Source organism: Schistocerca americana, chromosome 2, assembly GCF_021461395.2.
Source record: "Schistocerca americana isolate TAMUIC-IGC-003095 chromosome 2, iqSchAmer2.1, whole genome shotgun sequence".
Lineage (NCBI taxonomy): Eukaryota > Metazoa > Arthropoda > Insecta > Orthoptera > Acrididae > Schistocerca > Schistocerca americana.
Window position 1 is genome coordinate 547,375,617 of NC_060120.1, and position 13,163 is coordinate 547,388,779.

Sequence of the window (13,163 nt, forward strand, 5' to 3'; positions counted from 1 at the left end):
GCTACAGAAAGAGAATGTCTTGTTGTGATCTGGGCCATGTGCAAATTTCGACAGTATCTCTATGGAAGGCCATTCACAGTTGTTACAGACCATCATTCACTCTGTTGATTGAAAGGTCTTAAGGATCCAACAGGACGACTCACAAGGTGGGCACTAAGTCTTCAAGAGTATGACGTTACCATAGTGTAGAAAAGTGGAAGAAAACACCAAGATGCCTACTGACTCCCAAGACACCCTGTGCAAGACTATCAAGACTTTGATGAGGATAGTGACTGTCTTGCTGCACTCCAGGATCTCTCTGCTGAGCAGAAGAAGGACACCAAGATATCTAAAATTATGCTTGCCTTAAATCAATCAGAAGGTGTGAAAGAACAATTTAAGGTAGTTAATGGATTACTTTGCAAGAAAAACTTTGATCCATTTGGAAAGAGGTGGCTACCAGTGATTCCTAAACACATGCGCTTAGATGTTCTACAGAAATTCCATAACACATCTGAGGCTGGACATTTAGGATTTATTAAGACATACAATAGAATCTGCAAGAGATTAGAAAGGCAGTTCCTCAGAAACCACCTGGCCGACTCATACCAATTCCACCAGCAGAAATGCCTTTCCAGTGTGCTGTGATTGACCTCCTCAGACAATTTCCAATGTCTGCTAGTGGCAATAGATGGATTATTGTTTGCACTGATTATCTGACATTCTATGCCATTACAAAAGCCATGAAAACAGCCGAAGCATCCAAGATAGCCAAATTCATCGTGGAAGACATTGTATTAAAACACGGTGCCCCAAGGTCATTACTTACGGACCGAGGGAAAGTTTTTCAATCGAATCTTGTGACAGAGATAAACCATCGGTGCAACATTACTCATCACATGATGACTGCCTACCATCCGCAAACTAATGGGCTTACTGAATGCCTTAATAAGACCTTGGTCAACATGCTATCAATGTCCATCAATGTTGAGCAGAGCAACTGGGATGAAGTGCCACCTTTCGTGACATTTGCCTACAACAACAACAAACAAGACACCACAGGATTTACACCCTTTTTCCTGGTGCATGCGCGTGAGGCAACTACGACGATGGACACTGTTGCCCGTTACATTCTGATGATGTGGATGACGACTACATTGGCCAGTTGTTAACCAGAGTTGAGGAAGCTAGGCAGTTAGCTCGACTCCGCACACTGCAGGCTCAAGAAAACGATCGCCAAAGGTACGACGAGAGCTACCGCCCTGTTGTCTACCAGCCTGGTGACCTTGTTTGGATCTTCACTCCTGTTCGGAAGGTTGGTCTCTCTGAGAAACTCCTCAGGCGCTACTTTGGACCTTATAAGGTTAAAAGACAGTTGTCTGATGTTATTTATGAGGTTGAAGATTTCGACCCCGACACAAGATGACAAAAGGTCAGAGATACAGTCCACGTTCTTCGAATGAAGCCCTATAAGAATCGTGCAACCCAGGATAAAGTCGACACTCCAGCGACATGCAACAAGCGGATAGGTGATGAAGAGTATAGCGGCAAAATAAGTTCTAAGATCACCGCCAAGGCGAGCACCAGTCATCGTGAGTCAGAGGATGCAGGACCAATGACTCGTTCCCGGACTCGGACAATGTAATACCGAGATGCTGTTCTATTAAGGAGGGAGCAATGTCACGGAAGAAGCTGAGTAGCATAGTGGTGTAGTGGTTATGATACTGAAGTTTTGCGAGGGGGTTTGTGAGTTCAAAACTCATCTGGATTGTGACATTTTAATTTATATATTGGTTTCAAGTACATTCTAGAAGTATCCACAAATGTCAAGAATCATTGTTCTGCAACTGTATATTACTGTATGTGTTTGAGCCGGAGGCAGTTTGTTCCATGCTCTTGTATGTGCAAGTGCTGAATAACCCTTCGTTAAGTGAAGTTAGTGTTCATCAGTCATCTAGTTACACCTTCTTCTATGTGACATTATGCTTTCAAGTTTGGGGGGAGGGGGGGGGGGGTTATTGTTGTGCCTAGCAGGGAACTGATAGCCTAAAAAAATATTTATACCATAAACCAACATGAGTACATATGTAGTTTATAAGAAGAAATGAATTTGTATCAGTATTTATAACATCTGCTTCTTATTAAGTAGGAGTGCAATTACTGAAGTGTTACTAACTGTACTATAAAGCCTTTTCTTTTTTTTTCAAAACAGTTACTATAACAAAAGGTTACATAAGAAATGGGCACCAACACGATCATAAATGCTCATCATTGTCTTAGTTTTAGACAATAATTAGCAATTTATATCAATCAAAAACTATTTGGTATCACATTCCATGTAGAATATCATATGAATAGCAAAAGATGTTGAAGAAAGAAGAAGTCACCTCCAACCACAATTACATATAACTTGGTTAAATAAAGAAACATACCCTTTCCTTCTATGATAATCATTTTATCTTATATACATGCAACATTTCTTGCTGAAAAATTGGTGGAGTGAGGTTCCTTAAAACTAATTCCAGATCCCAATTAGGTAAAAGAGAGTTCCATAAACATGGTCTTGCATGTCATCAGGGCTGTCACATATCTGCCAAGCAAGACAAAACCTATAGGTTTGTCACTAATATTGGTCACTTTCAATTATTTTAGCATTCCATCTATTTTCCATCCCCACAGCTACCGTTAGAGGAGAAATGTCTACAGAACTGCCACCAACAGACTAACAATCATGAAAATCAAGGATTAAACGCTAATAACATTAAATTTTAAAATACTTCTACTACCTTTCCAACTCCACCTCATTCCAAGGGGCGTTAGGGGTGTCTTAACTGCCACATTATCTTTTTTATGATATATAGTGATATGTGGACTGATAAGGTAAGGAATGAGAAGGTTCTGCACAGAATCAGTGAAGAAAGGAATATAGGGAAAACACTGACAAGAAAAAGGGATAAGATGACGGGACATGTTTTAAGGCATCAGGCAGTAACCTCCATGGTACCAGAGGGAGTTGAGGAGAGTACAAACAGTAGGGGAAGAGAGAGATTGGAATATATACAGCAAATAATTGTGGATATAGGGTATGAGCTCTACAACACTGCTCCCCCCTCCAGGGTTGCTAGAAGTGTTTTAGCTCACAGAAGACTTCATTTTCTTCTGGATAGTTAGTCATTTTTGCACCACATATAGTTGCAATTTCTATAAAGTTTCTAGCAACCACACCCCCACCATAATGGTGATAGGGCTGTATTTCCTCATAGCACTATTATCCAAATGGGAGGTCATATGAAAGAATGTTTGGTGGAAATTAATCCAGGTACTTAGGTTATACTGTCAAACCCGGTTTACACTAGAGCAAATGGAAGTGAACACAAGTAAATGAACAGTTTATCAGTGTTCACTTCCATCCACTTGCATCTGTGAACAAATGTACACACAGATGGAATGGAAGAGGACATGAGATAATTAGTTCAGGCTATGAAACTGCCATTATTGTTTTTGGTGTTAATAATCAGCAGACATTTGCAACACTATTTAGTTACAGCAACAGTGGAAAACTTTGATATTCAGAGAGGATTGATTTCCATCAGAAGGACACTGTCTTTGATTAAGTAAGCAAAATGGCTTAGGATGTAAAGAATTTAAGTGTCTGTATGTAAGTGTGGAATGTGTTCAGGTACTGCACTTAATGCTGCATTGCATCTCCAGGTTTTCTTAGCATTATTCCAAAACTTTGCACATATACTGGTTGATGTTTTTCACTGGCTTCTCATCAAAACTGAGATGAGCAGAATACTAATTACTGACAACCAATGTAACCTGAATAAAGGGTACCATTTACACTCTAGTTATAAGCAAACATTAGACATTTACCTTACCCAGTAGTGATTGTTTCACATTTCAATAGCTGCTATATCTTAGGTAGTTCCCAATGTCTTCAGTGACATATGTGAATCACTTCAATGAATACACTACATGATCACAAATATGTGGACACCTACTAATGAATGTTAACAAGGGGGAGGGGGGGGGTGGGAAGTGTTCCCCCTTCACCTTTATGACAGCCTGAACTCTGCCGGGGACACTTTCAATGGCGCGTCTGAATGGCTGTGGAGGAATGGCAGCCTATTATTCCTCAAGAGCCAAAAACAGAGAAGATAGTCATGCTGGTTACTGGTGTCTGGAGTGATATTAATGTTCTAACTCACTCTAAAGGTGTTCTATTGGGACCTTGAACAGGCCAGTCCATTTCAGGGATATTAATGTCCATGAACAATTGCCTCATGGATGCTGCTGTATGGTAGGCTATATGTCATGCTGATACAGACAATCATCATCTCTGAACTGTTCTTCTACTGTACATTCATTTCCTTCCACATTTATCATTTTCTTAGGTGCAATAAGAGAGCCATGCTCTAAGAAGAAGGGAAAAAAAATCTACACTGTAACACAACCTCCTTCATACTTCACTGCTGGCACTACAAATGTTTATCATATGTCACTGGGGCAAGGAAGGGTACTTAGCAACTAGAAAAAAGTGTGGGTCATTCCCATTTTCAAGAAGGCTCATAGGACAGATGCAAATAATTACAAGCCTATATTGCTGATGTGGATCTGTTGTACAATTATGTAACATGTGCTATGTTCATGTACTATGAAGTTTCAGAGAAGAAAAACTTCTATAAAAATCAACATGGATTCTGAAATTGGACATCTTGCAAAACTCAGCATGCTCTGATCCTCCACAAGATCCGCAGTGTTTACAGATCAGCACTGAGGTTGGTGCCGTGTTTCTAAACTTCAGGAAGGCATCTGACACCAAGCCAACCTGCTGTATAGTGAAGAAAAAAAAAAGTGCATGCGTACCTAGTACTGAACCAGATTTTTGACCGGATTCAAGACTATACCACAGAGAGAACTCAATATGTTGTTTTTAAAGAAACAGAATCAACAAATGTAATGGAAATTTCAGGAGTATGTCAAGGAAGTGTGGCTGATCATTACTGTTTACAGTATATATAAATGGCCTAGTACAAAATGTTGGATGCTCCAAAAGGCTATTCACAGATGATGTGGTTGTCTACAAGAAGGTACACTACGTCACCAAAAGTATCTGGACACCTGACTGAAAATGGTGAACCAGTTTGTGGCACCCTCCATGAACAATATGACCTCACCATAATGCCACCACCTCCGAATTTTACTGTTGGCACCACACACGCTGGCAGATGCCGTTCACCGTGCATTCACCATACCCACATACTGCCATTGGTTCGCCACATTGTGTACCGTGATTTGTCACTCCACACAACATTTTTCCACTGTTCAATCGTCCAATGTTTACGCTCCTTACACCAAGCGAGGCGTCGATAGCATTTACCGGTATGATGCGTGGCTTATGAGCAACTATTGGATCATAAAATCCAAGTTTTCTCACCTCCCTCGTAACTGTCATGGTACTTGCAGTGGATCCTGATGCAGTTTGGAATTCCTGTGTGATGGTCTGGATGGATGTCTGCCTATTACACATTAAAACCCTCTTCAACTGTTGGCGGCCTCTGTCAGTCAACAGATGAGGTTGGCCTGTACGATTTTGTTCTGTATGTGTACCTTCACATTTCCACTTCACTATCACATCGGAAACAGTGGACCTATGGATGTTTAGGAGTGTGGAAATCTCGCGTACAGACATATGACACAAGTGACATGCAATCATCTGAGCAGTCCGTGAGTTCCATAGAGGACCCCATTCTGCTCTCTCATGATGTCTACTGATATGGAGTACCTGGCAGTAGGTGGCAGTACAATGCACCTAATATGAAAAGTATGTTTTTGGGAGTGTCCGGATACTTTTGATCACAGAGTGTAGCAATGGCAGAAGACTGTACTGATTTGCAAAAGGACCTGCAGAGGATTGATGAATTGTGCAGAGACTGACAGTTGATCTTGAATGTAAATAAATGTAACATACTGTGAATACATAATAGGAGAAGAAATCCATTACTGTTCAACTACACCATTGATGACAAATTACTGTAAAGAGTATCTATCATAAAATATTTAGGGATAACCATCTGCAGTAACCTTATGTGGAATGACCATGTAAAACAAATAGTAGGAAACACAGATGCCAGACAGATTCATAGGATGAGCCTTAAGGTAATGTAACACATCAATGAAAGAAGCGGTTTACAAAAAACTTGTTCGAGTGATTCTTGAGAACTGCTCATCACTCAAGGACTCTTAACATATAGAGATAGACAAGATCCAATGGTGAGCAGTGTGTTTCATCAAGGGGTCATTCAGTCAGTGTGGAAGGGTTACAGAGATGCTCAACAAATTCCAGTGGTAGACACTACAACAGAGGCATTGTGCATCAGAGAGGGGTTTACTACTGGTATTCTGAGACAGGATGTCCTAGGGAGAGTAGGACAACAGATTACTTCCTCCCACACACATCTCATGAAATGACCAGGAGAAAATTCCAGAAATTAGGGGTAATACAGAAGTTTACTGATGATAATTCCTCTCATATGCTATTCGTGGTTGGAAGAGGGAAGGGGGGATCAAATAGTGGCACCAAAAGTATCCTCCACCACACCCGATCAGGAGGATTGCTTAGCACTGATGTTGATAATGGTAGGCAATGTTCTTCAGGCATTCATCCAATCTACATCCTTCCATCAGATAGTCACAGTGTGCAGTGTGATGCATCACTCAATCTCACTTGTTTCCAGTCATCCACTCTCCAGTGGTGTTGCCTTTACACTACCTCTAGTGTTGCTTAGTACTGACTGCAGAAATGTATAGCTTACAAAGAGCTGCTCAACCACTGTACTCTATGCTTTTTTTACTTCCAGCACACAGTCATTGTGCCAGCTGGACTGCTGGTTTCACTTTGTAACTATGATTTCAAGTGTTTATTTACAACCATCTTACAATATTCTCTACTGACCATGTCTGTCAGTACATGAGGTGTGCCTAGTCTCAGTTTAACTCTGGTTTTCCTTCACAATCACATCAACAGTTGACTTCAGCAGCTTGAGAATGGTTGAATGTCTCTAATGTATCTGTTACTCAGGTAACATCCAATGACTATTCTGTGTTTGAACTCACTGAGTTCTCCTGACTGATCCAGTCTGCTGTTACTGTACCTCTAATGACACCACAGTACTCCATCTATACTGGTGGATCCACCTCTCGGGACATCTAGTGATCAATTTCGCATTACATGGGAATGCAAATATTTTTGATCAGATAGTGTACATTAAAGTATGTACAAGGAAATAAATGTTAATAAAATATGATTGTTGAATGAGAAATATACATGCAACCTGTTAGATATGATACTTGAAACTATCTGCTATATGCCATACCAGTTAAACCTTTTTCATTTACCACCAAAAATCTTTCACATAACAGTGATTCATAAGCCATATAATAACAGCTGCCATAAATGAAAGCAATGAGAATGATCAAGTCTTTCATATATTTTTAATTTTAATCAGTGTACCTGATTATTAATTCTCATGATCCTAGTTGGACCTTTGTGAGTGCTTTAATGATTTTCTACTACTCACATATCTTTTCCTTTGGCATTTGTGCTGTGGACCTCTTGGATCCCTGAAGGACCTATGATCTGTAGTCTTCTATTAGCAACATTTCATTCACATCAGATCATTCCATTGCTCATACAACACATGTAAACAACTAAAGTAGTGAAGTTAGCAGACGAAAACTTTTTGTACTGCTAGCACCGAAGTGGAGAGGATGCAAACTTTGTTTGATGGTGTGCTAGAAGACAGGCAACCGGCAGAACATGAGCAAACGCTAATGAATCTGAACTGAACACAAAAGCATACAGGCTGACCTGTCAGCATACATTACTCCTTTGGAATGTAATGAGCTAGGCAGATCAGTAACATAAACAATGAACAAATATGGCCCCAGCACTGGTCCCTATTTATGAAGAATATACAATTCTGTTAATGTAATTTATCTATCAGCGTTGTTCTTTTCAACGGTTATTTGTTCTACAGTTAGTTAATTTATCTTCCTTTAATTAATTATTTCTAATTTTAATATGGCATATGCCTACTTCTGTTTCTGTGCAATGTACAAAAAATAATAATGGAAAGTCTGACAGATTCCGCCTGCATAACAATGGTAATATTATACCACAAAAGTTAGTAATATTATGTAATATGTAGCAAATCTGTAATTTTACTCACTGCAGTTCATTTCATCAGTCTTATCCCAACAATCAAAACTCAGATCACAGACCTGTTCCAATGGAATACATTGCCCATTAGCACAAGTGAATTCTTTTACTGAGCAACTCTTTTTTTCTGAAACAAAAAAGAAAAAGTAACTTTACCTTACTGATTACATACAAACTCATTAAGCTCTAGACTCAAAATAGGTTATTAATATTGATTTTGATGCTGTAACAATGAATTTCTCACATGATATAATGAATTAAAGGGAAACACAACAGGGATGTTTACTATAAACTTCACACAATATTATGAAAAGGAAAGTTGCCACTCACCGTATAGCAGAGATGCTGAGTCACAGATAGATGCAACAAAAAGACTGTCACAAAAAATTTATGACAGTATTTTTGTTGTGCCTATCTGCGACTCAGCATCGCCGCTATATGGTGAGTGGAAAACTTTACTTTTCATAATATTGTTACATTCCATCCTGGATTCTCCATTGTTTGATAAATTTCACACAATGTAGCACCTGTATAGTGCTGACCAAATACCCATTTGTTTGATGCTATGTAGTATGATTACCATAACCAGTATTAGAACATGGAACTGTTGTACAGAATGATCAGTGATGAGACCAGGTTACAAATATTGGTTTACCCCTTCGTAAACAGACAAATGTTACCACAAGAATACTTATCTTATGAAGGAATCATTGTAGCAATAATTCTTGGAGCATGATCATCATTATGCATGTCTAATTCTTCTTAACGCAACACCATAATGGTTTTCATCTTCAAATATCATAGAAAAACAGCACTGTCTGGGTGTGTGCCAAGATGAATGGCATACATGACTGACGACGGTATTTGGTCTAAAAGGTATTTCAAATTAGCAGTACTGGTACTTCTGGGAAATCTTCCAAGCTGAAACAAACCTGAGCAAGTGTTAAGTTTCCACTCTGTAAGACAACTGAAACTGCTCAACATAGAAAGTGCCAGTGGACCTGCAGGTATACCAATTCAGTTCCATATGGAGTATGCAAAATAACTTATCCCTCTACTAGAAGCAGTGTACCATAGGTCTCTGAAGGTATGCAGCATTCCTAATGATTGGAAAAAAGTGCAGGACATCCTCCTATCCAACAAGAATCTTTGAATGGACACACAGAACTGTAGGCCTATATTTCTAATGTTGGCATATTGCGGAATTTTGAAATATGCTTTATGCTCATGTGTTATTACATTTTTGGAGACCAAAAATCTCAACTGTAGGAATCGACATAGGTTCCAAAAACAATGATCGTGTGAAACCTAGCTTGCTCTGTTTGTTAATGAGACCTAGAAAGCAGGAGAGACAAGCACCCTGATAGATATTATGTTCCTTGACTTCTGGAAGGTATTCTATATGGTAGAAAACTGAACACAGCATCTCATTCTCAATGGAGAGAAGTCCTCAGATGTAAAATTAACTTCAGGTATACCCTTAGTGAGTGTTAGAGGACAATTACTGTTTGCAGGGTATACAGGGTGCCCTAGGACAAACGGTCAGTATTCATTGACATGACAGGAATGATGATTTGAATCAAAAAGGTCCCCTAAACATGGGCTCTAAATGCATACCTTTGCTAAGAGCACTTGTTCGTCTTTGTCACTGTGAAATACATCTCTTCTACTGAACAAGTGCTCATAGGTCTTAAGGGGTACACAATTTAGAGCCAATGATTAGCAGTCTTTTTCTTGTTTTGGTCCATACTATCTCCTCCCAAAATTTGGAAACTATGAGCTTGCAGTAAAAGAGATTTGGTTCACAGTATTGAATATCAATAAGTGCTTACGGCTCTTGTGGTACGCATTTTAGAGCGCATTTTTACTGGACCTTTTTGCTTCAACTCATCATTCCCATCATATCTTTGAATACTGAACGTTCGTCCTAGGTCACCCTGTATAAACAACCTAGAGGATAGTGTCAGAAGTTCCATGTGGGTTTTTGCAGATGATGCTGTTACATACAGAGAAATTGAAATGCTGGAGGACTGTAGTGAAATACCGGAAGACCTGCAGAGGATAAATACTGGTGCAAGTACTGGCAATTGGCCCATGATATAAAAAAAATGTAATGTGTATATGGATAGAAAGACCCATTACTGTGTGATTACATGATTGCAGAACAATCACTGGAAGTAGTTTCTTCCATAAAATATCTTCCATAAAATATATCTTCCATAAAATATCTTTCATAAAATATCAAGAACCATGGACCTTGCCGTTGGTGGGGAGGCTTGTGTGCCTCAGCGATACAGATTGCCGCACCGTAGGTGCAACCACAACGGAGGGGTATCTGTTGAGAGGCCAGACAAACATGTGGTTCCTGAAGAGAGGCAGCAGCCTTTTCATTAGTTGCAGGGGCAACAGTCTGGATGATTGACTGATCTGGCCTTGTAACACTAACCAAAACAGCCTTGCTGTGCTGGTACTGCGAACGGCTGAAAGCAAGGGGAAACTACGGCCGTAATTTTTCCCGAGGGCATGCAGCTTTACTGTATTATTAAATGATGATAGCATCCTCTTGGGTAAAATATTCCGGAGGTAAAATAGTCCCCCATTCGGATCTCCGGGTGGGGACTACTCAGGAGTACGTCATTATCAGGAGAAAGAAAACTGGCGTTCTACGGATCAGAGCGTGGAATGTCAGATCCCTTAATAAGGCAGGTAGGGTAGAAAATTTAAAAAGGGAAATGGATAGGTTAAAGTTATATATAGTGGGAATTAGTGAAGTTTGGTGGCAGGAGGAACAAGACTTCTGGTCAGGTGAATACAGGGTTATAAATACAAATTCAAATAGGGGTAATGCAGGAGTCGGTTTAATAATGAATAAAAAAATAGGAGTGAAGGTAAGCTACTACAAACAGCATAGTGAACGCATTATTGTGGCCAAGACAGATACGAAGCCCACGCCTACTACAGTAGTACAAGTTTATATGCCAACTAGCTCTGCAGATGACAAAGAAATTGAAGAAATGTATGATGAAATAAAAGAAATTATTCAGATAGTGAAGGGAGACAAAAATTTAATAGTCATGGGTGACTGGAATTCAGTAGTAGAAAAAGGGAGGGAAGGAAACGTAGTAGGTGAATATGGATTGGGGCTAAGAAATGAAAGAGGAAGCCACCTGATAGAATTTTGCACAGAGCACAACTTAATCATAGCTAACGCTTGGTTCAAGAATCGTAAAAGAAGGTTGTATACATGGAAGAAGCCTGGAGATACTGACAGGTTTCAGATAGATTACATAATGGTAAGACAGAGATTTAGGAACCAGGTTTTAAATTGTAAGACATTTCCAGGGGCAGATGTGGACTCTGATCACAATCTATTGGTTATGAACAGTAGATTAAAACTGAAGAAACCGCAAAAAGGTGGGACTATAAGGAGATGGGACCTGGATAAACTGAAAGAACCAGAGGTTGTACAGAGTTTCAGGGAGAGCATAAGGGAACAATTGACAGGAATGGGGGAAAGAAATACAGTAGAAGAAGAATGGGTAGCTTTGAGAGATGAAGTAGTCAAGGCAGCAGAGGACCTAGTAGGTAAAAAGATGAGGGCTAGTAGAAATCCTTGGGTAACAGAAGAAATACTGAATTTAATTGATGAAAGGAGAAAATATAAAAATGCAGTAAATGAAGCAGGCAAAAGGGAATACAAAAGTCTCAAAAACGAGATCAACAAGAAGTGCAGAATGGCTAAGCAGGGATGGCTAGAGGACAAATGTAAGGATATAGAGGGTTATCTCACTTGGGGTAAGATAGATACTGCCTACAGGAAAATTAAAGAGATCTTTGGAGAAAAGAGAACCACTTGTATGAATATCAAGAGCTTAGATGGAAACCCAGTTCTAAGTAAAGAAGGGAAAGCATAAAGGTGGAGGGAGTATATAGAGGGCCAATACAAAGGCAATGTACTTGAGGACAATATTATGGAAATAGAAGAGGATGCAGATGAAGATGAAATGGGAGATACGATACTGCGTGAAGAGTTTGACAGAGCACTGAAAGACTTGAGTCGAAACAAGGCCCCAGGAGCAGACAACATTCCATTAGAACTACTGACGGCCTTGGGAGAGCCAGTCCTGACAAAACTCTACCATCTGGTGAGCAAGATGTATGAGACAGGCGAAATACCCTCAGACTTCAAGAAGAATATAATGATTCTGATCCCAAAGAAAGCAGGTGCTGACAGATGTGAAAATTACTGAACAATCAGTTTAATAAGTCACGGATGCAAAATACTAATGCGTATTCTTTACAAGAGAATGGAAAAACTGGTAGAAGCTGACCTTGGGGAAGATCAGTTTGGATTCCGGAGAAATGTTGGAACACGTGAGGCAATACTGATCCTACGACTTATCTTAGAAGCTAGATTAAGGAAAGGCAAACCTACGTTTCTAGCATTTGTAGACTTAGAGAAAGCTTTTGACAATGTTGACTGGAATACTCTCTTTCAAATTCTGAAGGTGGCACGGGTAAAATACAGGGAGCGAAAGGCTATTTACAATTTGTACAGAAGCCAGATGGCAGTTATAAGAGTCGAGGGGTATGAAAGGGAAGCAGTAGTTGGGAAGGGAGTGAGACAGAGTTGTAACCTATCCCCGATGTTATTCAATCTGTATATTGAGCAAGCAGTGAAGGAAACAAAAGAAAAATTCAGAGTAGGTATTAAAATCCATGGAGAAGAAATAAAAACTTTGAGGTTCGCCGATTACATTGTAATTCTGTCAGAGACAGCAAAGGACTTGGAAGAGCAGTTGAACGGAATGGACAGTGTCATGAAAGGAGGGTATAAGATGAACATCAACAAAAGCAAAACGAGGATAATGGAATGTAGTCAAATTCAGTCAGGTGATGCTGAGGGAATTAGATTAGGAAATGAGACACTTAAAGTAGTAAAGGAGTTTTGCTATTTGGG

At 39.6% G+C, this 13,163-nt stretch overlaps 1 protein-coding gene across 1 annotated transcript in view; it reads right to left on the reverse strand.

Moving 5' to 3' along the window:
• The window catches only part of LOC124594159 (G-protein coupled receptor GRL101-like), a 324,101-nt gene that overhangs the window by 173,636 nt on the left and 137,302 nt on the right, over positions 1–13,163 (reverse strand). The window contains exon 9 of the mRNA XM_047132515.1: positions 8,214–8,330. Coding sequence (XP_046988471.1) covers positions 8,214–8,330 — 117 coding nt within the window. The remainder of the gene's footprint in view (positions 1–8,213; positions 8,331–13,163) is intronic.